Genomic DNA, 26,219 nt, shown 5'->3' on the forward strand with positions numbered 1-26,219 from the left:
AGAAAACAAAACATCACATTCAGATGGGAAGCAAACCCCAGACTCCCACATGAAAGTCCGGGGTTTGTTGGATCCATACACTACCCCTCCCCACACATACTCCTCATATTATGTCGTGTCCGGCAGCGTACCACGTTCTCAGCTGATGACGATTAAATGCGACTTCTGGTGTTGGGATCTTACACTTAAAGCACTGCCAAAGGGACTGTATCTGTAGACTTCGGAATAAGAACAGGCCTTTCACGGACGTATTACGCACTAGGTGTCCTCTGTGTCAGTTGTTGATGCTCTAGGACGCCGTGTCTATTTCTGTCGTGCAACACAAGAATGTGGTTGATTTGAAAAAATATATATCATGGGTTTGGCTCAACATTCATACCAACGCCGGCCTCCTGAGTAAGAGTCAAATATTTGTCGGACCCATCCACCTCCTCTCCCACAGGTCCTGTTTGTGACTTTATTTACACTATTACACTATACACTATTATTACCTGCAGCATTTTTATGCTGACACCACCTGTCTGCATCTCATACTGCTGCGAAAAGTGCCATGCATCTGACTACAAACGGACACTGTGAAAGGTGTCTTTCAGCTTATGTGTTTGATATCAAAATTGCTGACAAAGCGGCAGCATTTGACAACTATGGAATATATACAGGTTGACTTTTTTTCTTTAACGTAGGGCACTGCTCACGCTGACTACGGCAGTGATGGACGACCACTGTGGATGTGCCTGAAAATCATACTATTCGGCTTCTCATTGCATCACTCTCGGAGTGCAGAGCGTACTCTGGGCACAGATGGAGCAGCAGAATGCCTCTGAAAATAAAACTTAATTGTTAATTGCGCTGAGTCTAAAAGTTATCATTCACCGCCCCTGCAGCTCTTCACTTTTCTTCAGATTAACATTATTTATTTATTAGTTTAAACAAATAGTGACAGATGACAGAATTAATCAGAAAAGAGTCGACAGGAAAAGACCAATTTTTAAAATTTATATCATCTTTTCTCCATGTGGACCACAATGTTCCCACAAGCCAGGTGGACTTCAACTTGACACACACACTGAGAATACTAAAGACCTCGGACACCTGTTCATTTCCGATGGAGAAACTATTAATTTCCTGCTAGAGGAGATAGCAGAGCTGCGTCTCCGTCAGTCAGAGGAGTCACATCTCCTCTGCTTCCTGTTCAGAGCCGACACACAGCAGCTCCACTCGTCCTCCGCCAGCGACAGGTGGAGCAAAACAACATGTATCACCAGCTTCCAGGCGTCGGTGTCACCTTTAAGTCCTGATAAAATACCAAATGTCAGGCTGACGGAGGAGCTTTGAAATGGATCTGTTTTAAAGAGCATGAGGTTCATACCTTAATAAAGAAGGAAATATTCAAACTTGTTCTTAAATGAACAACACTCTGAGGTTTTTGGCCACCAGCGGTGCTATAGAGCAGAATTTAGCAAGATTACCATAAAATGCTGTCCCTAAACTGGACAGTTTGCAATAATTGCACAGAAAAGGTTGGCAAACTTGTATAAAGTTAATTCAATCAATTCTGGAAAAATATATATATTAAGTTTATTTAAATTCTCACTTTCACCAACATCTGCTGATGGCAGCTGTTGGAGAAAGTTAATGGTTTTGGTTTAAGGGAACCTATTATGCTGTTTTCACAGTCTGGGACGTGTTAATGATTAGCAACAACATGCATTTTAATACTTTTTTATTATTTTTGTGCAGTGGTACTTAACAAACTTAACAAAAATGACACAACAAAAAACTGCTGTAAAAATATATACTATTACTTTACACTTTAACTTAAATCTTTTAACTAACCTAAGACATAATAATAACGAGCAAATATCAATTTATTTTCAGAATTTTGACCCTTTTAAAGCCAGTTTGTTTAAATAATGCCACTGTTGTTTTTTATGACAAAAAGATGTATTTCCTGCTGGGGGGAAATGTTGTGATTTTTGTGATTGCATTTTTATTTTCTGTGCAGGATCAGAATAAAAAAAAAACCAAACAAACCTTCTCTTAGTACTTACAATAAATGTCCACCTATTAAAATTGCATTAAAAATACTACATATTATTATTTTGAACTTTTACTGAGTTAAATTTTCTAAGCAACTTCACTCCTAGACGTATTGCCAAAATATTCATTCATTTTCATAATTGCAACCCTTTAAAAAAAGTTTTTAAATACATTTTAATCAAGCAAAGTGCTAAGAAACAGATGAGTTCAATGTAACAGACAGAAACATGTCTTGTATTTAATAAGCATTACTCCTGAAAGACAACAGAACACACTTTGTTGTGCATTTTAAATTTTATTTTTTCCATTATAAACCAGATGTTGTATTTGGCTTCAGTCACCAACATCCAGGCACTTCATGTAACTGTGGCAGAGGCCTGAATTGTCCAAAATGGCTAAAAGAAAATAATGTCCAATTCTGATGGTGACTGCTGTGGTTTAAAATAAGGTAGATTTTGTCATTTATTGGCACTGTAAGAAGTCTGATTACTCTCACTGCCTGGACTGTAAAAGCAGTGATATTTGCTGATATTTGCACGGATTTTACAGACGGTCATCTTTGTTCGGTCTACAACTTTCTCTGCAGTTTAATCAAATAAAGAGAAAAAAATAAAACTGAAATATAATACATCTTAAAAATGATGAAAAAAATCAATAAGTCTACTGACTGTGTAGACTTCTTTTATGTGATAATATTCAGTCTGTTATTGTGTCTTTGCTCCAATAAGAAATTGTCCTCATGCACTGCACATCTAGATTAATTACGCTTGATTTTTGTTTTTATTGCGTTTTAATCGTCTGACTTGTTGCTGCGGTTCTTGGCACAACAAATCATCGATGGTTTATACTCATAAACAAGTTGTAAACAATTCAAACTCATGGCAATATTTCAGAATCAAGAAGTGTTCATTTGACTTCTCACCACACTTTGCATTACAAAGGCAGAGCGAGACTAACTGTTTTTTATCTACAACAACACATCAGGTCCATTTTTTCCTCTGCGTCCTCTTAAAGTGCACTTTGAGTGTGTTTGAACACACAGGCAACATCCTCACACTCCATTTTACATTAAAGACACATAATTATGTATTATTTAATAAAATCCAACTGAATGAAAACGCTCAGAGCTGCAGGTGAACTCTGCTTCACCTCCTCTTCTCTCGGCAAAATGAAGTCTTTACCGCCACCTGATGGCAGAAGTGATGACATCACCCTGCTGGACAGCAGCAAAGACAAACTATTTTCAAGTAAAATTCATCCGCGGCTTCAGATTTCTTCCTCAATACAAAAGAAAAAAACAAACATGGCGTTCTTCAAATGACAAAAAACCTTTTGGACTTTGATACAGCACATTATTTAACCCTTTGAGACCTGAGCAAATGAGCCTGACTTCTTTCAAAAACATCTGAGCAGAGCAATTAGCAAAACAAAGATCGAAAAAATTAGCAAGAAATTTGTTTGCAAATTACGTGAAAATTGGTAAAATAAATAAAGATAAGCCAAAAAAAAGTATATTTGAAAAAAAGGAAATCATCTGAAAAAAGTGCTTAAAAATCATAACATTAAGCAAAGATCTACATATGTAATTATAATAACTTCTTCCCTTGCTTTTTAAAAGTAATTTTCTAAATCTACAAATTTATGGACATTTCCTTTAAAGTTGATTATTGTTTTTTTTCCTTCCAAAAAACATGGAGAAAAAAAAGACAATAGGCAACCTGAGGTAATATGCTCCATGCGTGTGCTCCGGGTTCACAGGTTTATTAGTTGTGAAAAGCATCTGAAAGCAGATCACTAACCTGAAAGAAAAGTGATGTCACTCCAGGTTTCAAAGGGTTAAAGGAAAACTGACTGACTAAATCTGGTTCAGCACCATCGATGATGATCATACATCACAGGAGCTCTTTGAAACTTTGCGTTGACCATAAAGATCTTTTTCTACACAAATTTAAACATTCAGGTGTATTAAAATCAAATAATACTTTATGATCCCTTTTAGTTAAACTCCCAAAAAAACACCCGAAAATGTGTGTGAGTGAGAAAAGAGCTGCTGACGGGCGAGCAGATGACGCTCCAGCTGCTCGTGGCAGATCTGCTGCGGACACCTGTGGGTGAACTGGGGAGCTTCCCGCAGTGAACAGTGTGACGGCACAGTGAGAGGAGGGCGGCGTGGAGACGAAGACAAACAAATATGGAATAAATAGGCTTTAAAACAAATTAACTGATGAGAATTGATGGCGAGCCGAGTGAAATCTGAGAGCGCGAGAGAACGTCAGAGTTCGTACGTTACAGTTGGGTTTGAGGTAGAGCGTGGCGTCACACCCGGTTCAGACGCTGGATAACGCTCAGGGAGGAAACTCTCCTGTGCTCACAGCTTTACGTGTACCGGCGACGCCTTCAGGGAACCTCAGAATTTACAGCTGCTTTGAATTCTGTGAGTTCAATCCCCCCGTCTCCAGGTGCAGGAGTCGTCCTTGATGCGGCTCTGACCTCCGTGTGGGAGATTCAGCTCTGTTTCTCCTCACTGACTCACCTCAGAGGGAGTTTCCTCTTTCAGTCCTTAAAAATCAGGTCCTCAATCAGCTCACAGGAAGAGGTTGATTTTGGCGGGGACGGCTTTGCACCCCGTGGTGGAGAAGTAATGTCCCTGGACGGGAGTGTAGGTCATGTCGCCCCCCACGGCCTCCACCACGTCACTGCGGCCGCAGCTGCCCCGCTGGCAGAGCTGCGAGCGGACGCAGCGCTCCACGTGGCGCCGGCTCAGCGGCAGGAAGGGAACGAAGCGGGTGATGAGCTTCTGCTGGATGATGCTGGAGTGGAAGAAGCCGCCTGCAGAGAGAGACTCACTTCAGTTTCCTTCGTCTGACAGAGTTTTAACAAAAACGGAGCAAATTAGCTTTTTTTGATCAGCTGAACAAAAACAAGCTGCTGTTTCATCTTTCTGTGTCCAACATTTAGCTCGTTATTCTGCTCCGCTGCAGCGCACCGAGACTTACAATCGTCCCCAAAATACTAGTGGTATTCTAGTTAGTGAAAATAATTCTGAAATATTTCACACCTCTTCAATTCTAAAGTTCAATCCTTTGTGCAAAAATTGTCACAAAAGTCACAAAATAGTAAATCACAATTTCCAAGTCAAAGTCCGAAGTCTATTTTATCTGATTTTTGCCTGATTAAGGTCAAGTGCTGAAACACTGCAAATAAAAGTGACATTGCAAGTTAGACAGCTGGCAGTGTGAACGTTGTTTTGCAGCACATTATTTTGTCTGACCAAAAGTCAAAAACACAAAGATATTCAGTTAATGTTCAATAAACAAGAAAAGTAGCAAATGCTTAATAATAAATCTAACATGCCATTGTGTTTTTGTTATTTTTCCTGACATGCTTCACCTGTGTGTGCGTGTGTGCGTGCGTGCGTGCGTGTGTGCTTGTCTTTGTTTCAGGTGCAGATCACTGGTGATCAGAGCCTGACTGCACTGACTGAGAGCAGCTGTGTGCAGAGCCTTTATCAGCGGCTGCATGTGCTGCTCATTTCTCTCTCTGACTCCCTGCAACCACGACACCTTTTTGTTGTGTTTGGTATCATTTATATTTTGACATTTTCTGGAAATAAATGTTTTCTTTTCGCATCCAGCCTGGTGTGTGTCTCCCTCTATGTTGCAGCATTTGAGCCAGTTGTAACATAGACTTCTAATTCCATTTCTCTCAACATTCCCAATATTGACATCATTAAATGACCCGCATCTGTTTTTTTTTCTCTGCTGTAAATACTTTGTGAATACACATAAATACAGACATTTTTTAAAAATAATTTTCTCAGAGTTATGACAAAAAAAAAAGTCAAGAATAATATGTTTCTGTCATTGAACGCTGAGTAATGTGCTGATCATTTGAAATGACTGAAGACACTCACTTGTGCTGTTGTAAACCGTCCGTGCGATGGCCTCCTGCAGGTCGGCCAACTTGATCTCCTCTCTGTCCCGTCCGGCCTGCCGGCTCTCCAGAGCCATTTGGTTAATCACCTCCTCTCCTGTGGTGCTGCAGCAAAGAAATGTTCCTCAGAGAGATTTTGAAAAGACTGAAAACAGAGCTATTTTTTTTTACCGAAAACCACCTGACAGTTTTGACTCCTCATACCTGCAGTTGTGAAATCCTGGTTTGTCGTATTTTCAGCTACTGTAAATTATTTTTACTCAAACAGGATTTCCCATCATGTTTTTTCCTGTGTCACCTGTCTGCAACCAGTCTTTTTCAGTTGCAACGTCTAGTCAGTCCCTCCAGGATTTCGCAATGTTGCGATTGCAAAAATCCACACCAATTCATGTAACCCCTCATTTATTGTGGCCTTGTAACTTTCTCAAATCACCAAATTTCAATGTACAGCTGCGCACGGTGTATTGATCACTCAGTCCTGCTGCGCCTGTCACACACTCTCTCTCACCTAACACTGATGCTGTTTGGGGTTTACCAGACCGGTCATGGTGTGTGTGTAAGTGTGTCAGTGTGTGTTTGTACCCGATAAAGACGTAGATGGCCTTGCGGTAGTTGGTGCGAAACACAACATGGGACGGACCCAGGAAGGGCTCCAAGACGTCTATGAGACCTGGAGGCATCTTCTCCATCTCGTCGAAAAAGAAGACGGAGCGAGCGCACTCCGTCAGGTTCCCCTGAACCCAGTTCTTCAGCTCCTCCTGCAAACCAGAGCAGAGAAACTCAGTCCTGACCCCGACCCCAAAGGCCACACCTGACCTGGATCATACTCAGGACTGCCACAGAGACTCACCCTGTACTCCCTGACCCGGTCCAGTAAAGGGAAGTGCAGCGTGGGAACAAACTGGTGGACGTACGGGCTGCTCATCGCCGAGCCGTACAGATGGTTCCCCAGCATGGAGCTGATGAGCGTCTTTCCAGTCCCAGAGGAGCCATGAAAGGACAGGACCAGGGGCCGCTCTGGGCTTTTATTCTGAAGGAACTTTGCCACCTCCTCTGATACTATTTCCTGCGCCAGATGTTGTCCGTAAACATTCTTGTAGAGGTCCCACTCCAGGTCTGATGGTTGAGAAATAAAGACAGCAGTGATGATAATGTCCCTCAGCACCTTTCTTCATGTGACAGCTTACTGTCATAAAACTTCAGTTAATAGCTATTATTCACTTAAATCACTGACGTTAACAGGCATCTATATGGGACAGACTTTTATTTCTTTACACACAAAACTGTTGTGTGTGCTGTTGTGTTGCTCAGAAAAGACTACTACTACTACTACTACTAATAATAATAATAATAATAACAATAACAATAATAATAATAATAATAAAAATAACTAATATAGAACTTTTCAAGCTTAAGTACAAAGTGCTTCTCAAATGAAAAATATTTAAAGAATAAAATAAAAATATGACAATGTGCGTTTAAAAATGTCCAATGTGTGGTTGTCAACTTCGTTGTTTGTTTGTTTGTCTCTTAATTACCATGAAGTCATTTATTAATTACACTGAAAAACACAACACCATAGAGCAGATTATTCCCATGGGAGTTACTGCAAAATGTCACTGTGTATTTTTGTGAATTTTTAAACTATATGTTAAGAAAGAGCTTGCACAGTATTGATTAGTTCATATTTAAACGGTACCATTATCTCCAATGTTTACAGCAGATAAGACTTCCTGTTATGCTAGCTAGCATCACAGCCAACTCACGTTAGCCAAGCAGTTATTACAGTGTTAACTAGCTCGACGTAAACACTGTAAACTAAATTATAAGGTGGTTAATACTTTCTGTACACGTACAAAACACATTATATCTGTGTACAGGACAAACTAGCTTGTTATAATTTTGCTTTTCAGCCGAGCTAGCTGGCTAACAAGAAGCAGCGCCCGTTAGCTACCGTTAGCTCGTAAGCTTACCTCTGATGTTGGGCTTAAAGTCGCATTCACAGCTCTCTGAAATGCTGCAGTAAAGTTTCTGAAAAACGCCGAAAACCGGATTACAAAAACATAAAAACAGCACAGACAGGATGGCCAACATTTTGGCTGCCCGCTGGCAGACAGAAAACCCCGAATGGACCGTCTTCCAAACACGACCGGTCGGTTTGTAGTTTTTTTTACTTCGAGGGAGGCGTCTGGAGACACACAACGAAGTGATATAAAGGACTACAGTTCCCAGAAAGCATCTGGCATGGGGCGTAGTCTGTGGGACACGTTGGAGGATCACAGTCCACAGAGAATAGCTGTCAACACATCATGAAAAATATTTTTTTTGTATCGCTGTAACATTTTTATCAAATATTTTATTAGAAAAAATATTAAATTATAAATTAATATAATTTTTATGAGCATATTTGGAAAACCTGGTAGAATAAAGTGGGGATGTTGTTGTAATATCATAACAGCTGTTTTTATCAGCAAAGATATATTTTTTCAGACATCTAAATTAGACATTTATATTTGTAATAAAGTTTAATTTTGTATGGAAATAAAATACAGTAAAATAGAAAATTATAAAAATTTCATTCATACAGCAGAGGGTGCTATTAATGTAGAAATGGTTTATTTGGGCACCATGGTGCATTAAGTTAATTTTTTAAAAAATTTACAAGAGAAACTGTCAGGATGGAAAAACCTAACTCAAAATAATTTTGTATGGTTGTATTTTATGTTATTTTACTTCAAATTCTTCTATTTATTTTTTTTAAATCTATTTAATTATTTATTCATTTATCAGAATACAGAACAGCAGTGGGAATAAAACTTTTTATAGCCTAATAGTGAAACCTAAACATATTTAAAGTGTCTGACAAACTAACATAATATAATTGAAAATATTTCAGTACTATTTCAGTAACTAAGTATTGAATAAATTAAGTAAAGTAACAGTTAAAATGTATTGGATTTAGTAATAGCATAGCAAATGATGAAAAGAGTTATATAGCCCCAAAAGTAGTTAGTAAATCCAAATCAATTTCACAAGGATGATATTTTTATATTATTTGATTCAGATTTTTATATATCTATACATATGTATATATATATATATATATATATATATATATATATATATATATATATAATACTTGGCAAAAATTAAAATTCTATTTACTTAATATCTGGATAAAAATAGGTTGCAATAAATATATCAACTCATATTTATGATAGTGTTGCTGAATTCATCACATTTACACATGTATCTATCGACAGACGTATGTGACAGTTTCACACAATAAATTGGCATAACAGTGAGGTAAACATGTTTATTTACATTTCACATTTCAGATAAATATTACATATTAATTCTATGTAAAGTAAAAGAAATCCTCTGTACCTGTGTGCTGCACATGTGTGTTCAGGATCAGTTCACTTCCAATTCACAGTGATAATAAGAGATAAAGAGCTTTAATTGTGAAAAACAAACAAAAAAAAGTTTTTCAAAATAAGTTCTGAACTGACCCCCACAATGATTACAGCACCAGTAATCTCAACCAAGATGACATTAAATATTCACTCCAAATTAGAAAATCCTAACAATTAACACATAATAATGAACATATAAAAATGGAAACGTAAATGTAATGTTATTCTGTTATTGGGTTGTACAATATGGCATACATTTGGTACAGATGTGGATTTAGTGAAGGTCCAGCCTTCATGCAGACAAAAAAACATTCAGTCTAACAGACCGAGGCACGGCCTCATCGCACTGAGAGGGACATTACACATATCGCATGTATTATCATGTTTACTGTACATATATATATATTTGTACATATACTGCTCCTTTAATTGTGTGTTTTAATGTTATAATCATTTGAAATTATTTATGTAAATATTTGTGAAATCTGTATGATGAATATGATCTGTCTTGTTATCGTGTGACTTTATATTGCAGTTTTATTTCACTGAATTTCTGGGTAAAATCAGGTCATATTTATTGAATATCTGGATAAAATAAGTTGGATTCAATAAATAATATAAATTATGCCAACTCATTTTGACATGGATGTTGACTACCAATGTATTTAGGGACTGTACTTTATGTTTTAGAGTAGGAGGGTGGCTGTGATTTGACTTTATTATTATTATTATTATTATTATTATTATTATTATTATTTTATTTTTTTAATAAAAGATACGACCATACCTCCCCATACCGTCTCATAAATAACAAACAGTCCCTAAGAGACTATGTACTGTTCCTGTCAAATAAACAAATAAAATCACGTTTAATTTCTTTTATCTCTCTGAATTTGTACCATGGAGCCTTACCTGACTAAACTGTTGCCTGTTTGCTCCCTATAGTGTTGTACATGTGATGAAAACAGAACTCTGGGAATGTGTGTTTGCTTGGAAATAACTGACTAAACAGAAAGTAAACAGTTGCCACTGAGAAAAGCCGAGAAACCCTAACCCTAACCCTAACCCCTCTAAGTATAAAGGAGCTTCTCTCAGGTGTGCATGTAACGCCCACAAACGTAATAAACCACAAGCGTGATAAATATCTGCAGCTTTTAATGGCATGATCCCACAAACGTTATAAATTTCCCACAAATGTAATAGCAGTTGCCTACTACAAATGTCTAGAAAAGACATCCATGTGATGCACAGAAGAGACATCTATATGACATACAGAAAGGACATCTATAATACGTCCAGAAAAGACTGCCATTGCGTTTTGGGAAATGTATTAAAAGCTGCAGATTTGTATTACGTTTGTGATTCATTACATTTGCAGTTGTTACAGTGCACATTTCAAAGCGACCTTTGATTGTGTGCACTGTGCTGCTCTGAGCATTAAAAAGAGTAGCAATACTGTAAGAGATGTTTGTCTTTTGTCAAAGTTGAATCACAAAATTGCCACGTTATCACTTTTCATGAAAACAAAAAACACTTGCTCATTTTTTTGCAAGAAAAAAAGCACCCCACCACAAGAGAACCCGGCACAGTACCGCATATTTACACTCATATCTCCCATTCACATTTTGGTTAATTGTGAAGTCCTTATATTAAATAAAAGATGCAGAGACACACTGGTAGCTCACCTGGTAGAGTGTGTATCATTAAGGCTGAGTTCTTACTGCAGCAGCCCAGATTCAAGTCTAGCCTGGGCCCTTGCTGAGGCCTCCAGCCTCAGCTAACACCTGCGCAGAGGCATAAGGAATTTTCTATGGCAAGTTGGTTTTTCTGGTCTATAAACATAGATTTTCTTGCTTCATAGCTGGTTGAAAACAATGTATTTACTCTTATTTAGCTTATGACTCCTTATATTTTTATTGTATATGGTCCGCAACCAAAAAAGTTTGGCCACCAGTGCTCTAGAGTCTATAAGCTGACTGTATGAAGTGTGTTTGCGGCTGCAGTGGAAACATCGACTCGCTCTCCCTTTGATAATGTAATGACGTTCCAGTTTCTCTTGAGTGAGACATCAGGCTTCAGGAGCAGCTCAATGTCCAACAGACTGTCCCATGCAAGACTGAGAACATGACAGGGAGCTCGTCCCAAATAAGCGAAGTTATTAAAAACAGGTCTGGGGTCAGAGCGGTCTGGCGGGCGGCTCCAGCCTGTTGGACAGGGCGGTCAGAACCTGGTCAAACTTGGCGTATCGAAGAGCCTGACTCTCCCCGGCTCCCCTGCTCCCCCACAGGAGTCTCATCTGGAAGTCTGTGAGGAAGATCTCCGAGATCTCCGCCCGCTCCTGGAAACCTGCAACATCACATTACATCACCTTAGTCAACAGTAGAGCTCAGAATATGTTTTTTCTTTGGCTGTTTGTGCAAAACTTGACAAAATTCCCTTAAACAGGTCTTGAGATATTGTGTTCATAAGAATGAGAAAGATGCAAGGTCTAAGTGACAGTGATCTTTGACCTTTGATCACCAACATCTAATCAGTTCATTCTTGACTCCAAGTTGATGTTTGTGCCAAACTTGAAGAAATTCCTTCTGGCATGAGACAAATGAGGTCACAACAGCCTTGACCCTTGACCTATGACTACCAAATTCTACTTGAGTCATTCTTGAGTCAATGAAGACATTTGTGCTAAATTTGAAGAATGTCCCTCAAGGCGTTCTTGATATGTCATGTTCACGAGAATGGGACTACGAGATGAAAAAACAGTCTGCCATGGCTATCAGTATTTACCTTGTAGTTTGCTCTCAGCGTTGGAGTGGTAGATGCCTCCCAGCTGAGCGATGGTCCTCGCCGCCCCCAGGTGGAACATGACGATGTCCACCCCGACTTCCACCGTCTCCCACGGCTCTGTTCCATCACCAACCGCCACGCTCTTCTCCAACAGAGACAGGAGGGGCAGGACGTGGGGGAAAGTGGTGCTGGACAGCGGACAGCTCTCTGGAGGACACACACAGAGTCAGTGTGTTTTCCATTAAATGTGGATACGCTCTACAAAGGGACTGTGCAGGACACTCCTACCTCTCCCGTCGTTCAGACTCTTCATAAACGGCCTCAGAGTTTTCTCATAGAGGATAGCGCCTTCTGTGTGTCGCTGCCGTAACGCCGTCCAGGTCTGCTCCAGGCGGGACACCTGAGAAACCGAAAACATCACAGCTAAAGCCTAGCAGACCACCAAATTTTAAGCAGTTCACTGTCCAAATGCACGTTTGTGCCGAATTTGAGGAGATTTCTTCAAGGTGTTCTCGAGATATCTCATTCACAAGAATGAGATGGACGCAGGGTCCCGGTGACCACAAAAGTCTAATCAGTTCATCTATGAGTCAAAGTGAACATTTGTGCCAAATTTGAAGAAATTCTCTCAAGATCTTCTTGAAATGTTGCATTTACCAGAATGTAATGGAGGAGGCCACAGTGACCTCAACCTTTTGACTTATGACCACCAAAATCTAATCAGGTCATCTTTGAGTACAAGTGTACGTTTGTGCCAAATTTGAAGTAGAAGTGTTCTAAAAAAATATTGCGCTCCTGAGGATGGGATGGACAAGGACAAGGACCTCAACAACTGACCTATAACTCCCATAATTGAATCAGTTCATTGTTGAGTCCCAGTGGATGATTATGCCAAAACTAGAGAAATTTCCTGGAAGTGTTTTTGAGTTATTGTGCTCATGAGAATGTGACAGATGAGGACACTGTGACCTAATCCTTTGACTTACAACTCCAAAAATCTAATCAGTTCATTGTTGAGTCAAACTGGATGTGTGTGCCAAATCTGAAGAAATTTCTTTGGGGATGGACAACCTCCGGCCTCTGATGTTGCTGGCGTGAAGGCATTGAAACAAAAAAATTCAAGGGGGGTTCAGGGGTTATACTGCAGATTTTATTGCAGATGACTGATTAGGGCATCAACAATCACCTTGGTAAAGCAATATGTTAGTCTCTCGACTATATCATCGTTCAGGTTCAGCCGGGGACATCAACTCCAGAGTCTGTGATGCATGTTTACCTGCGGCAGCTCCAAAGCTCTCATGACGGCAGCGAAGCCGAACATGTTGCCCATGTTGCTCTTGAGCTCGGCTGCGATTTGGATGATTTTGTGCAGCAGGCCGGCCCTCTCCTCCGTCGTCCCCGTGCAGCCCAACACATCCACAGCCAACATGATGGCCATGGTCTGGCACCTGCAAGAGAGACGAGTTTAGCTCATCACAATCATATCGACATAAATCGGTATCCCCAAACACAAAAATAAAAAGTCATATAAGTTGCTTTATTTAATTTCCTCCAAAAAGAGGAAAATAAAATAAAAACAAACTGTTACATGAAAGGAAAAAGAAAAGGCGCATTTTGTGCCTTACCCGTGGTTAAAATCTGAGGGTGGTATGAAAGAAAAAAAGGTCATGTTGTTAAATTAAAACGTCGGGGATCTCTGAATCCTCGCTCACCTCTCCAGCAGGTCCAGTCTCAACTGTTGGCCATGTGGTAATGTCAGCAGCTCCATGCCAGAACTGACTCCCATCATCCTTTGCACCTCTGGAGTCACCTCCAGGATTCTGGCCACCTGAAATACACAGACACGTCATTGTTAATCTGTTTCTGCACATGCTGTCTGCATCTGATGGGTGATTTAATGTCATGTATTTATTTTTTCTTTAGTTAGTGGTAATTGTATTAATTAAATAAAAACATACATAAATAAATAAATATTTTTCTCAGTAACATTATCCTAAATATATAATTATAAGAATGATAGTTTTCTGGAAATTTTTCCCTAGTTTTTATAATAATAATAATAATTTTTTTTTTTTTTTTGCAATTTTCCATTTCTTGTTAAGTTCTTCATTGCTTTTTTCCCCTCATGTTTTAAAAAGAAATCAAACTAATTTTCTTAAGTTTAAATTCCCGTGAAAGGCTTCTGAACGCAGCACAATAAAAGATGTCGATGTCAGGTGTTAAAAAGGTTCAAATGCACATTAAAACACAACATTGTCACATTATCATTTTATACACATCCACATATCCATTAGATACTGGACAACATTAGCATTAATTTAAAGTAGTGTTTTGGGCCTCGACTGTAGCTCCAATATGAATTCTCCTTTTAGCTCTGTTTTTGGTCTCTACCAATACCTGCGGGAAATTACTGACTCTTGAGCTGCTCAATGCAGCACTGAGTTCACCAGCTAATCTTTGCCACAGATGATGTAAAAGTACGAATAAGAGCAGTACCGTGCAGTCAGCCTTGGTGATGTGCTTGGCCGCTGTGTGGGGGTCGACCTCGGCCAGCAGCTCCTTAACCCTCCGCAGGATGCCCACCTCCAAAGGCTTATTCTCCTTGGGCATCAGTGCCGACTCGTAACGGCTCGGTTTGAAAGAAGACACCGTCTCTACCACCGGCGAGAAGTACACGTTTCCGTCCTCCGCCCTCAGTGGATCTACACCCGCTGACCCTTCCTCGGCCCGCAGCCTCTCCACGTAGCTCTGAGGGCCGGGGTACAGTTCTGTGTAACAGCTTCCTCCTTCATCAGAGGACGGGGAGTCCTGGTTCGGATGAGGCTGGGGTGTGTCGTTACTCTGTTTGTGGAGGGTGCCGCTGGGAGAGGGCAGGGGTCGCGTGGTGTCTGAGTGTCGGGAGAGGGACGGGGACGGAGACACGCTGGCTGCCCGGCTGCTGCCAGGGCTTCTGGACTGTGGAGCTGCAGATTGAAGAAGTGAGGGAGGAATATTTGTGAACTCTAACAGCAATGTTTTTCAGTCCACTTTTGTCAAGACAAGCTATATTCAAAAACAGCTCGTCACTGCAGTTTTTATCAAACAGGAGGAAACAGTGTATTTGTTGGAGACTAAGTTCAGCTGCTGATTAATCCACATTTGTTGACGTAGTGCAGTTATAATAAAGTGATTCACACTGGGAATTGTTTTGTACTTTTAGTATACACAGAGCAGCCAGTCAAGGACCCCACCCCGCATTGAGGTCCTAGCTAGACCTATAATGTCTTAAAATCAGAGAAATATCCTAAAATTCTAGAAAACAACCCTAAAATCCAAGAAATGTTCTAAAATGCAAGACATTTCCTCCAATCCTAGAAATGCACTACAATCGCAAACACATGCTAAAATCCTAGAAATGTCCTAAAACTCTAGAAAAATTCTACAATCCTAATGTCCTTAATCCTAAAATGCACTAAAATCCCCCAAACCCCTCCTACAATCCTAGAAATGTCCCAAAGTCCTAAAACCAAAGTGTAAAAGTATCATTCTACAGTGATTTATTATAAAACATTACAGTTACATCCTGTAAAAACCCTGGAAATAATCAACAGTGTGCCTCTGTTTTTTTAAATAATTAATTTCGTTTTATCATGAATAAGTGACAATCTGACTGAAATGAAGGCTTGTGGAGGTACTGGAAAAAAATGTGTTTACAGAAGGAACAAAGAGTAGGAAATATGATTTAATAAACAACAATAAATTACAAACAAAATAAACCTCACATGTCCTCTCGTCTAATTCTTCTTCCTTAATTTTTGTTCCATGGTAACCTGTCACCACATTTCACTCTTATCTCAGTACTACATCTGATGGTCAAGGTCCAAGTTTGCAGAGCGAGACTCTCTGTGCTGCTGCTGCTGCTGCATATCTCATACACCGTGAACTTTAGTCCTGCTGGGTGCCACCACCCTCAGAGCTGCTTTAACCATCAGAGCTGGTCAACAGTCAGTCAGTGTGCGGGCTGCTGAGAGGGAGGCTGGATGTGTGAACAACAGGCTGCTGTTGAAAGGTGAAATCTGTTGACTGGGACGCTCTCACTAAGTGTTTGGATCAAAGAATCGAAACACAGGCTAACACGGGGATCAGGCTGGAGGTACGGTAATATAAAGGGTCATTTTTACTGATTTTAGCACAGTTGCACTTGTGTTCATGTTGTATGATGTGAAAAGTACCATGATATGCATGCATGGAGTGTTTGGCTGAACCCTAAGAATTTGCAGATGGATGTCTAACAACTTCCAGATGTTTCCTTTTGGCAAGTTCAACACTGCTCTGAGCAACCTGGCTTCAAACGGTGCTCATTCACAACTTTGGTTTATTCCTAAAGTTCATCTCATAGACTGTGGGAAGAAAATCCAAGTTTAGAGGTCTGGATGAGTAGACTCACAGCAGCGGGAAAACACAATGAGAACCAGATTCAGGAAAAAAAATCGTTATGATTAAATCAAGAACTCAAAGCAATTATTTTGGAAACAGATCAACCCAAAACATTGCCTCATGTTTCTTTTTTACAGAACATTTCAGGACCAGAGATATTTTTTTCCTTATACTGATCCATCAGTCCATACATTTATATTATTTTTAACCCTTAAACACCTAAGGAAAATTCGTTTGATTTCTTTTGAAGACTTCTGTAACTCTTTACATCACGTTTCTCCTGTGCTTTTTTTTCAGGTGATTTTCTTTTAACTTTTTATTAATTTCTTCCAAATTTATGGGGCATTTTTTATTGAGATGCTCATTGTCTTCGTCCCATGTTTTTCCCATTTCAGCCAATATACTGGGGTTTCAAAGGGTTAATATATTACTATTAGTTTATTGGAAGTAGTAGCTCATAATAGACAGGTGTTATCTTTTGTGAACCTGTGACCATACTTTCACTCACTCTAAGCAGCTAAAGCTGAACATTTTACAAATAATTGTTCTCCTTATTCTTGTTAGAATCATATGTGTAAGCTTATGTGACCTTGGACTCGTAAATACCAAAAACAGCTGCTATTAAATTCCGCTTATCGTTCAACACCTATCATTACTGAGCAACACAAGTATGAGTATACACAAAGATGTGAAACCTGAGAGAGGGAGCATTTCTCACATTCAAAAGCTTTTGTAAACCTCCTGGGAATTAGCCATAGGAATTCCCACATTGTGAGGTTATGCAATCAGGAAACTGTTACTGAGCTGCAGGAAATCTGAGCATTATGTAACCTTGTAAAACAGCCTTGTAATGGTTTGCGTTCACTCTGTTTTGGCTGCCTCACTGAAACCTATAGTTGACAGATTTGACAGTCTTTTCTCTCAACTTTGTTCAACTAAGAGCCAGAAAATATTGCTGTTTTGTAGAAAACTTGATGGCAACCTATAACAGTAACCACATGCGATGGTGGTATTTTGCATTGTCAAGCACAGTGGTTCACAACTGGTCCAGCCACGGGGTTCAGATTTCTCCTTCAACGTCCACACAAAAGATAAATGACAACGTAAATTCACTATACTTAAAAATAAAGTGTTTTTTTTTAAAACCTTGTGACATGTTGTCAAGTCACTTGCAGTAGAATGGACCCACAACCCACTTTTGGACTGCAACCCACGAGTTGGGAACCACTTGTCGAGCACACAACAGTCTTACTCCTAAAGTCAGATAGCAGAAGTCCAAAAGAGCTACCATGATTTAAGTGCCATCATCCGCCTATGTCAGCATAAGTCCACCTTTGTGTGGACGTCCAAAATGCGGTCCAAAATTTAGGCCCATACATGTCATCCTGTGTATGTGAGAACACCTAAACCTGTGCAGATAGCCAATAAAGTATAAAACAGAACCACATGCATGTCTGTTGTCCATATTCATTTTGAAGGACATCCAGCCCAAGCTGATCGACACTCTACTGTGACTAACATCATCTTAGCTCTTGAAATTTAAACAAGCACAAGAACAAGGTGCCTTTTCTGGAAAATCCACCTTCTCCTAAACTGTCTGACAAAATTAGGATCAGAATCCAAAGGGGATGAAAAGAACATGTTAAACCTACAATACATTTCTGGTGCTTTTGTAGTTTGTTTAGTCTGTGAAGTGTCTCTTAGATGTTACTCCTGCAACACCAAATTTTAATTTGGAAAACATCTACTAAAGCTAAAATGTGCCTATTTTCTTGAAGCTGGACTACTAAAAACTTTGGTTAGGGGCATTGAAAATTTAAGATGAGCATGGTTGTACGACTGCGTAGTGCTTCTAAAATCTAATGTGCTGTTAAAGTTCTTCAAAAGGTCAAGAACTTCTGCAACATCATGAGTCCAGCTTAGAGATTTATGTTCAGATGTTAGTTTGGTTGATGCATATTCTCAAACTCTGTAAAGCACTGTAAAGAACTGTAAAGCATTGTTGACCCGAAACAATCTAATATTTTACATCTCTTTCAGAGATGCACCGACCGATGTTTGCAGCCCTTGTGGTGCTGCTCTGCTCTTCATCCTCTGTAAACGGAGGGAAAGTCTTGGTGTTCCCCTGTGATGGAAGCCACTGGGTCAACATGAAGGTCCTCGTTGAGGAGCTTCACTCCAGAGGCCATGAAATCACAGTGATGCGGCCTTCAGACAGCTGGTACATCAAGACCGAGTCCCCGTACTACAAATCCATCACTATAAATACCCCTGCTGGTTTTGATGAGGAACAGTTTGGACTGTTTGTAAAAACGATGGTGAACTTGCGTCGGGAAGGTGCTTCACTTTGGACTAAAATAGCTCTCGAGTATGAACTGGTGGAAGCGTTCTATCAGATGAATAAGCAGGTAGTTCAGATGGTGGAAGATATGTTTGAGAATACCGAACTGATGCGAAACCTTTCCGATGCTAAGTACGATGTGGTTCTGACTGACCCTGCGATGGGTGCAGGGGTGCTTCTTGGTCATCGTTTGGGTCTTCCAATTGTCTTTAATGTGAGGTGGACTATTCAGGGTGAAGGGCATCAGGCAATCGCACCTTCTCCACTCTCCTACATCCCAATACCAGGGTCAGAGCTGACTGACAAGATGACGTTTGCTGAGCGAGTCAAGAACTTACTTTACTATTTCTTCACCTGTTGTCAAATTTGGTATGTCACAGAACCCAACTACAAACCATTCGTCCATCGTTATTTTGGAAATGATGTCCACTACATGGAGCTGTTTCAGGCAGCAGACATCTGGTTGATGAGGAATGACTTCACATTCGAGTTCCCACGACCCACAATGCCAAATGTCGTATACATGTCAGGATTTCAGTGCAAACCCTCCAAGCCCCTTTCGAAAGAACTAGAAGACTTTGTCCAGAGCTCTGGTGAACACGGCGTCATCGTTATGACGTTGGGAACTCTGGTGGCCGACCTTCCTGATGACGTCACTGAAGAAATCGCAGCTGCTTTCGCACAACTTCCTCAGAAGGTGATCTGGAGGCACAAAGGAAAAAGACCATCCACACTTGGCAACAACACCCTACTGGTGGACTGGCTGCCCCAAAACGACCTCCTGGGTCACCCCAAGACCAGAGTGTTTGTGGCTCACGGAGGCACCAATGGAATACAGGAAGCCATCTACCACGGCGTCCCCCTCGTCGGTTTGCCCCTAATGTTCGACCAGCCTGACAACTTCTCCAGGATGAAAGCAAGAGGTGTGGCCAAAGTCATGGACATCGCAACCGTAAACAAAGACAACTTCCTGGAGGCGCTGAAGGAGGTACTCTACAACCCAACCTACAGGGAGAAGATGAAGGCGCTGTCCAACCTGCAGAGAGACCAGCCCATGAAACCACTGGACAAGGCCATGTTCTGGATCGAGTTTGTCATGAGGCACAAAGGAGCAGGACACCTGAGGACAGAGTCCTACAAGATGTCTAGGATCCAGTACCACTCGATTGATGTGGTGGCATTCCTGCTGGCAGCTGTTTTGCTTGTTTTTGCTGTTTTTGTTTCAGCAGTTAAGTTTTTGTGTCGGAGAGTGTTTTGTAGAAGCAAAGTCAAAAAGGAATAATGAATGCACAGGAAGTCGGTTGTGTCAGACTTTCTGGATCCTGTCAAGAAAACAACAGTGGCAAACTAATCTGTTCTTTATTTAGAGCAAACAGTCTTAAATTGGTATCCTAACATGCCCCGAGTATGTATGCATCCACAATCCTTACAGTGTTTCCCTAAGAGTAAGAGTTTAAGAGTTTTGTAATGATCCTAAAATATTTTTACACTTATTATAACAAACTATCCATTTAGGCCTAAAATTGAAGCCAATGCAGAAGCATCAAAAAGTGCAGTTCCTCCAGTGGTGACTTGAGGCTGGCTCCAAGAGTGAGTCAATCCCTATAGACCCTCATGTTAAAATGGCCAACTTTACAGCAGAAATAAATTTTTCTACAGCCTGGTACAAAACAATGTTCATTCATGACAACTGTACGGAGGTGAATTTTTATATAACTCACCAGTTTACATTTTATTAAGGCTTGAAATTAAGAATAATTAAGGACAGGCTGTCTGCAGGGGGTCCTCACAGTCCACAAATCAACGGGTGACATTATTTTTAACAATAAGGATCGCCTTATGTTCCAGCTGTGGCCTTTAAAAAGTTACATCCAGGCCAGATACAATCAGGCAGTTGGTCAGTGCCCTAAGTTTTTGGGTTCAAAGGAACAGGACAAACAACCCAAAAAAAAATGGCTATTACTGGTACTATTTGGTGAGAAGTTAGATCTAGAGACAAGCAGTCAGCTTTTACTCCATATCTAGTGATGTTCTTCAGGGATGTCATTTGTGGTTTCTCATTTGTATAAAGAAACCACTGTACTTACTTTAAATAAACAAAAAAAAGCTTAATTTTCTGAAAAAATATAGATGCATATTGTAAATTTCTATCACCATAACCAGGTGACGATTCAATATTGTTTATGATTTCTAGTGACAATGTGATGTTCTCATGTTTTTGTTCCATTAATTTCTCTTCAAATAATGATTTTGAACAAGCTGTGAATGAAATCTAACAATATATGTGACAGAAAAAGATTAATAAAGTATTTCAACATTGTGGTCTTGTGCACTGCGTAACAATGGAAAACAGTTCCTGTTTCTGCTTCAGAAAAATTGGATGAATTAAGATGCACTTTTTGCAAATATAATCACCCTGGGTCATCAGGCTGCAAAGTGCGAATGCATATTGAAAAATTAGCATTCTGGACAATGCTCATACACAGTTATATACGCAAACAGCCAATACAGTGTACAACAATGATGACTTACAGTTTTAATAAAAACAAATACAATATAAATATATTAATAATCACGGTAAAAAAAATGGAAAATATTGTTATTAATTCCATAATAATGATTGCAACTTTATCATCCAACCCAAAGTGTTATTCCTTATTTTTGAGAGGTAACTGAAACAAATGCTTTATGCAAACTTTATCCAGCCAACAATTCATGCTGCCATCTTTGTCCCATTATGTGTGAAATATACTTTAACTTGTTCAAATTTTCTCTCTCAAAGTTATATTTTCTGCCTTAAGAAAGAGCAGCCCAGATTCCAGAAGAAAATGTTGGCATTGTACGTTTCCGCAAACCATTAACACGTTACATTTGTACATTTCAAAAGTGTCGTATCAGCATTTCTGAAATGACACAGTGAATAAGCTAACTTTGCAATCTAGAGGTTGAGAGGATGGTCGATGGCGTGTCACTTTGGAGAGACGCCTGCCAAGTTGTAGATCAACAAACAACAAAACCAGTTGTGTTTTAGCAGACTATCACTGCTTTTTAGAAGGACCAGTGTGTTGAACTTAGTGGAATATATTGGCAGAGATGGAATATAATAAAAGTATCTTTTCTTTATTGTATAAATGAACAATTGTGTTTCCGTTACCTCAGAATGAGCTGTTTATATCTACACACAGAGTGAGTCCTCTATCAAAGAGTTTGCCATGTTGTTCTACAGTAACTGAAAACGGATAAACCATAGACTGGCTTTAGATAGGTCCATCCACATTTTCACGTCACCCTCCGTAGTTCTTAGACAGGAGAAGTTTCTGTTGCTTGCAATCTGCGACCTCATGGCTTGATGCCACTAAATCCTACACACTACACCTTTAAGCCTCCAAACATGGGTGTTTCTCAGTGAACTGTCGTTGCTATTATTGCCATGAAAAGTGGTTGCTTTTTACTGAGACATTGCCATGTTTCCTGCTAGGATATTGCCACAAAAGGTGGGTATTTTTAGCCAAAACAAGATCTTTCCAAAACCATAACCAAGTGTTTTTTGTGCCTAAACCTAACCACACATCAATGTTTAAGTTTCAACATATCCGGTAATAATAACATACAAATGTAACGTATCTGTGGTTTGCATAAACATACAACACCAACATTAATTCTGGTGAATGGGCTGCAAAGAAAAGGACAGACCATACAGCGGTGCGTATCATAGAGATGATCATAGTTGGCTAAATTGTTTCTAAAGCTCTGATGTATTTGTTGTCTATTTTTTCAGTTCTTTATGTTCAGTCGTTCAGTAGTGGATACTCTTGAATTCAAGAACTGTGATGCCTTGTTAGGATCTAACAATGGTTACCGATCTAATATCCCTGCATCTCTTGTCAGAATCTCTTTCAGAGATGTACCGACCGGCCATGGGGGCACTCGTGGTGCTGCTCTGCTCTTCACTCTCGGTAAACGGAGGGAAAGTCTTGGTGTTCCCCTTTGATGGAAGCCACTGGATCAACATGAAGGTCCTCGTTGAGGAGCTTCACTCCAGAGGTCACGATGTCAGTGTGATAAGGACATCAGACAGCTGGTACATCAAGCCGGAGTCCCCGTACTACAAGTCCATCACCTGGGATTTGCCCAGTGGTTTTGATGAGAAACACTTTGGGTCTTTTGCAACGACACTGATGAACATGAGACGGAAAGGTGCTTCACTTTGGGCTCGTATATCTCTGGAGTATGAAGTGGTGGAACAGTTCTATCAGATTCATACATGTGTGATTAGGATGGTGGAGGAGATGTTTCAGAGTACCAAACTGATGCAAAGCCTCCGTGATGCCAAATATGATGTGGTTCTGACGGACCCTGTGACTGGTGGAGGGGTGCTTCTGGCTCACCGTTTGGGTCTTCCACTGGTTTTTAATGCGAGGTGGACTATTCAGGGTGAGGCGCATGCTGTAATCGCACCTTCTCCACTCTCCTACATCCCTGTGGCAATGAATGAGCTGACTGACAAGATGACGTTTGCTGAGCGAGTCAAGAACTTACTTTACTATTTCTTCACCTGTTGTCAAATTTGGTATGTCACAGAACCCAACTACAAACCATTCGTCCATCGTTATTTTGGAAATGATGTCCACTACATGGAGCTGTTTCAGGCAGCAGACATCTGGCTGATGAGGAATGACTTCACATTCGAGTTCCCACGACCCACAATGCCAAATGTCGTATACATGTCAGGATTTCAGTGCAAACCCTCCAAGCCCCTTTCGAAAGAACTAGAAGACTTTGTCCAGAGCTCTGGTGAACACGGCGTCATCGTTATGACGTTGGGAACTCTGGTGGCCGACCTTCCTGATGACGTCACTGAAGAAATCGCAGCTGCTTTCGCACAACTTCCTCAGAAGGTGATCTGGAGGCACAAAGGAAAAAGACCATCCACACTCGGCAACAACACCCTACTGGTGGACTGGCTGCCCCAAAACGACCTCCTGGGTCACCCCAAGACCAGAGTGTTTGTGGCTCACGGAGGCACCAATGGAATAAAGGAGGCCATCTACCACGGCGTCCCCCTCGTCGGTTTGCCCCTAATGTTCGACCAGCCCGACAACCTCTCCAGGATGAAAGCAAGAGGTGTGGCCAAAGTCATGGACATCGCAACCGTAAACAAAGACAACTTCCTGGAGGCGCTGAAGGAGGTACTCTACAACCCAACCTACAGGGAGAAGATGAAGGCGCTGTCCAACCTGCAGAGAGACCAGCCCATGAAACCACTGGACAAGGCCATGTTCTGGATCGAGTTTGTCATGAGGCACAAAGGAGCAGGACACCTGAGGACAGAGTCCTACAAGATGTCTGTGATCCAGTACCACTCGATTGATGTGGTGGTGTTTCTGCTGGCAGTTGTTTTGCTTGTTTTTGCCGTTTTTGTTTCAGCAGTTAAGTTTTTGTGTCGGAGAGTGTTTTGTAGAAGCAAAGTCAAAAAGGAATAATGAATGTAAACTGTCCTGGTCTGTGCACTGCTTGATGAAATATGCTTTTAATGCACATCAGTGAAACACTGCAGCTTGAGTTAAGTGTAATCAGTATTCAGTCCATATCCAGGATTGTTCTGACAGCTTTTTATTTTGAAATTAGATTTTTTCTTCCTGTTTTGCACTTTTGTAGTTACTGAAACAAAAAGTCATGCTTACCAAGCTAGCAGGGAACGTTCCCACAACATTGGCTAATGTTACCTAGAAGTTGCAGTAATGTTTTAAAAGAAACATTTTAATCTAATGTTCAAAGAACATTTTAAAGATATTTATTTTTTTCCAAAAATGTCCGTATATGGTTAAATGCTGACTAAGACATAACGTTTTAACTTGCTGAGGATGTTTTGGTGATGTTGAGAGGTGACAAATCATTGAATGTTTTTTCTATAGTATGTTCCCACAGTGTTACATGGGAACAAAGGAAGAACGTTTTCAAAGATTCAGAACATGTTATTGATTACAGAACATTTTTTTGTTGAAAATGTACTTTACTGTGATACATTAACAACGAAAAATGTGTTAACATTTTTGATGTTCATAGAAAACGTTACCTTAACTTTAAAAAGAACATTCTGAGAACTAAAAGAAAACTTGCAGCTGAAAACATTTCTAAAACATCACATTGGTTGCATTGTACCATTCACAGTACCTTTTTAGAACCAAAAATTGCTGTCCGTTTGCTAGTTTGTTCAGTTCTGTATCAAACATCTCATGATTTGTTAAAGTCTGAATCTGAATGATGGGTTTCTTTGCTTAAAGCGTCACTTTATTCGTTGATATGAGTTACCCAGTGATGAAAATCTGTGTTCATATTCTTCATCTATTGAAAAAAACACAATTCATTTTTTTGCTAGTGATTTATGTGAGCATTCAGGGCAGAAATCTACCATTACAATATTTGTTTTGTTGTTTTTAACATAAATGGGTTCTGGCATTATCTCTGTCAAATACAAGATAATTAATAAAGTAAAGGGTGACATATTACATCCCTGTGTGTTTTTGCAGTAGAGCCTGGCAGCTTATTGGTATCTCCTTACACTCCTTAGAGAGATGAATTAGTTTTGGTTAACTGTCATCAGGTTCTCACAGGCTACTGCCATTGTGTTCGAGGTTTCTGTTTTCTTCTCAATCATTTACTTTTTTACATCAGGAAGGTGGCAAGAAAATGACCTGAAAATTATTTAATTCTTACTATTATTATTTATAGAGAATTATCAAATAAATACTGAAAATATCGAGAAAACTATGGTTATAATTACTATAATAAGACATTAAAAATTAGGTTAAAATATATGTTTAAATTTATTTATCTTTTTGGTTTAATTTTAGCATTTTTTGTGGGAAATTGAATGTTTTTTTTTTTTTACTTTTAGTCTTTTTTAAAACTTTTTTTACTCATAGGACTTTGCCATTGTTTGATTTTTCTTGTTCATTTCCTCCATTCACTGACTGTTTTATATCAAGTTAGCTTTTTAAAGGTAATTTTTGGCCTTTTTTTGGACACACATTTGTAGCTGCCCTTCATTATTTGCTGTCATTTCCCTTTTTTAAAATACAATTTCAGTCTAGCTGGATGCCACGGTGTTCCTGAGTTGATTAGGGGGTGATTCAGATCACCTGTTGTGCAGGTGTGGGGACTGATTCCTGATTGGGCCAATCAGAGTGTGACGATCCCCCTTTTCACAGAGCTTAAGAGAGGTGAAGAAACTCTCACGACACTCTTTCCTCTGTTTACTGCACACTTCATGTCAGAAGACACTCACA

General features: G+C 39.9%; 2 protein-coding genes and 2 pseudogenes across 8 annotated transcripts in view; 2 read left to right on the top strand and 2 right to left on the bottom strand.

The window, feature by feature from the left end:
* Nucleotides 1–1,706: 1,706 nt before the first annotated feature.
* Nucleotides 1,707–8,158, bottom strand: tor2a (torsin family 2, member A). 2 transcript variants are annotated; one of them, XR_015776353.1, is made up of 6 exons: nt 7,947–8,158; nt 6,824–7,089; nt 6,556–6,731; nt 5,954–6,078; nt 4,180–4,869; nt 1,707–4,145 (listed from the first exon to the last, which is right to left on the bottom strand). XR_015776353.1 is itself a non-coding variant. In XM_088076296.1 (5 exons), exons 1-5 carry the CDS (start codon nt 8,065–8,067, stop codon nt 4,625–4,627), a joined length of 933 nt encoding a protein of 310 aa, XP_087932422.1. In that variant the 5' UTR covers nt 8,068–8,158; the 3' UTR covers nt 1,707–4,624. The 2 variants fall into 2 exon arrangements, 1 of the variants encoding a protein (XP_087932422.1); XM_088076296.1 differs by having other exon boundaries at nt 1,707–4,869.
* Nucleotides 8,159–9,275: 1,117 nt separating this feature from the next.
* Nucleotides 9,276–26,219, bottom strand: part of LOC121944178 (SH2 domain-containing protein 3C-like) — a 34,921-nt gene continuing 17,977 nt past the window's right edge. For all 4 annotated transcript variants that reach the window (XM_042487883.2, XM_088076298.1, XM_088076299.1 and 1 more), the window contains 6 exons: nt 14,670–15,136; nt 13,886–14,001; nt 13,450–13,621; nt 12,462–12,573; nt 12,174–12,380; nt 9,276–11,735 (listed from right to left, as the gene is read on the bottom strand). In XM_042487883.2, the coding sequence (XP_042343817.2) occupies nt 11,566–11,735; nt 12,174–12,380; nt 12,462–12,573; nt 13,450–13,621; nt 13,886–14,001; nt 14,670–15,136 (1,244 nt within the window). In that variant the 3' untranslated portion in view covers nt 9,276–11,565. The remainder of the gene's footprint in view (nt 11,736–12,173; nt 12,381–12,461; nt 12,574–13,449; nt 13,622–13,885; nt 14,002–14,669; nt 15,137–26,219) is intronic.
* Nucleotides 16,168–21,250, top strand: LOC121944181 (UDP-glucuronosyltransferase 2A2 pseudogene; annotated as a pseudogene). The gene is made up of 2 exons (XR_015776354.1): nt 16,168–16,305; nt 18,630–21,250. The product of XR_015776354.1 is annotated as a UDP-glucuronosyltransferase 2A2 pseudogene (transcript).
* On the top strand, nt 16,173–25,439 carry LOC121944180 (UDP-glucuronosyltransferase 2A1 pseudogene; annotated as a pseudogene). The gene is made up of 2 exons (XR_015776355.1): nt 16,173–16,305; nt 22,819–25,439. The product of XR_015776355.1 is annotated as a UDP-glucuronosyltransferase 2A1 pseudogene (transcript).

This window comes from Plectropomus leopardus, chromosome 4 (assembly GCF_026936395.1).
Source record: "Plectropomus leopardus strain MGB_pleo_1.0 chromosome 4, ASM2693639v1, whole genome shotgun sequence".
Classification (NCBI taxonomy): Eukaryota; Metazoa; Chordata; class Actinopteri; order Perciformes; family Serranidae; genus Plectropomus; species Plectropomus leopardus.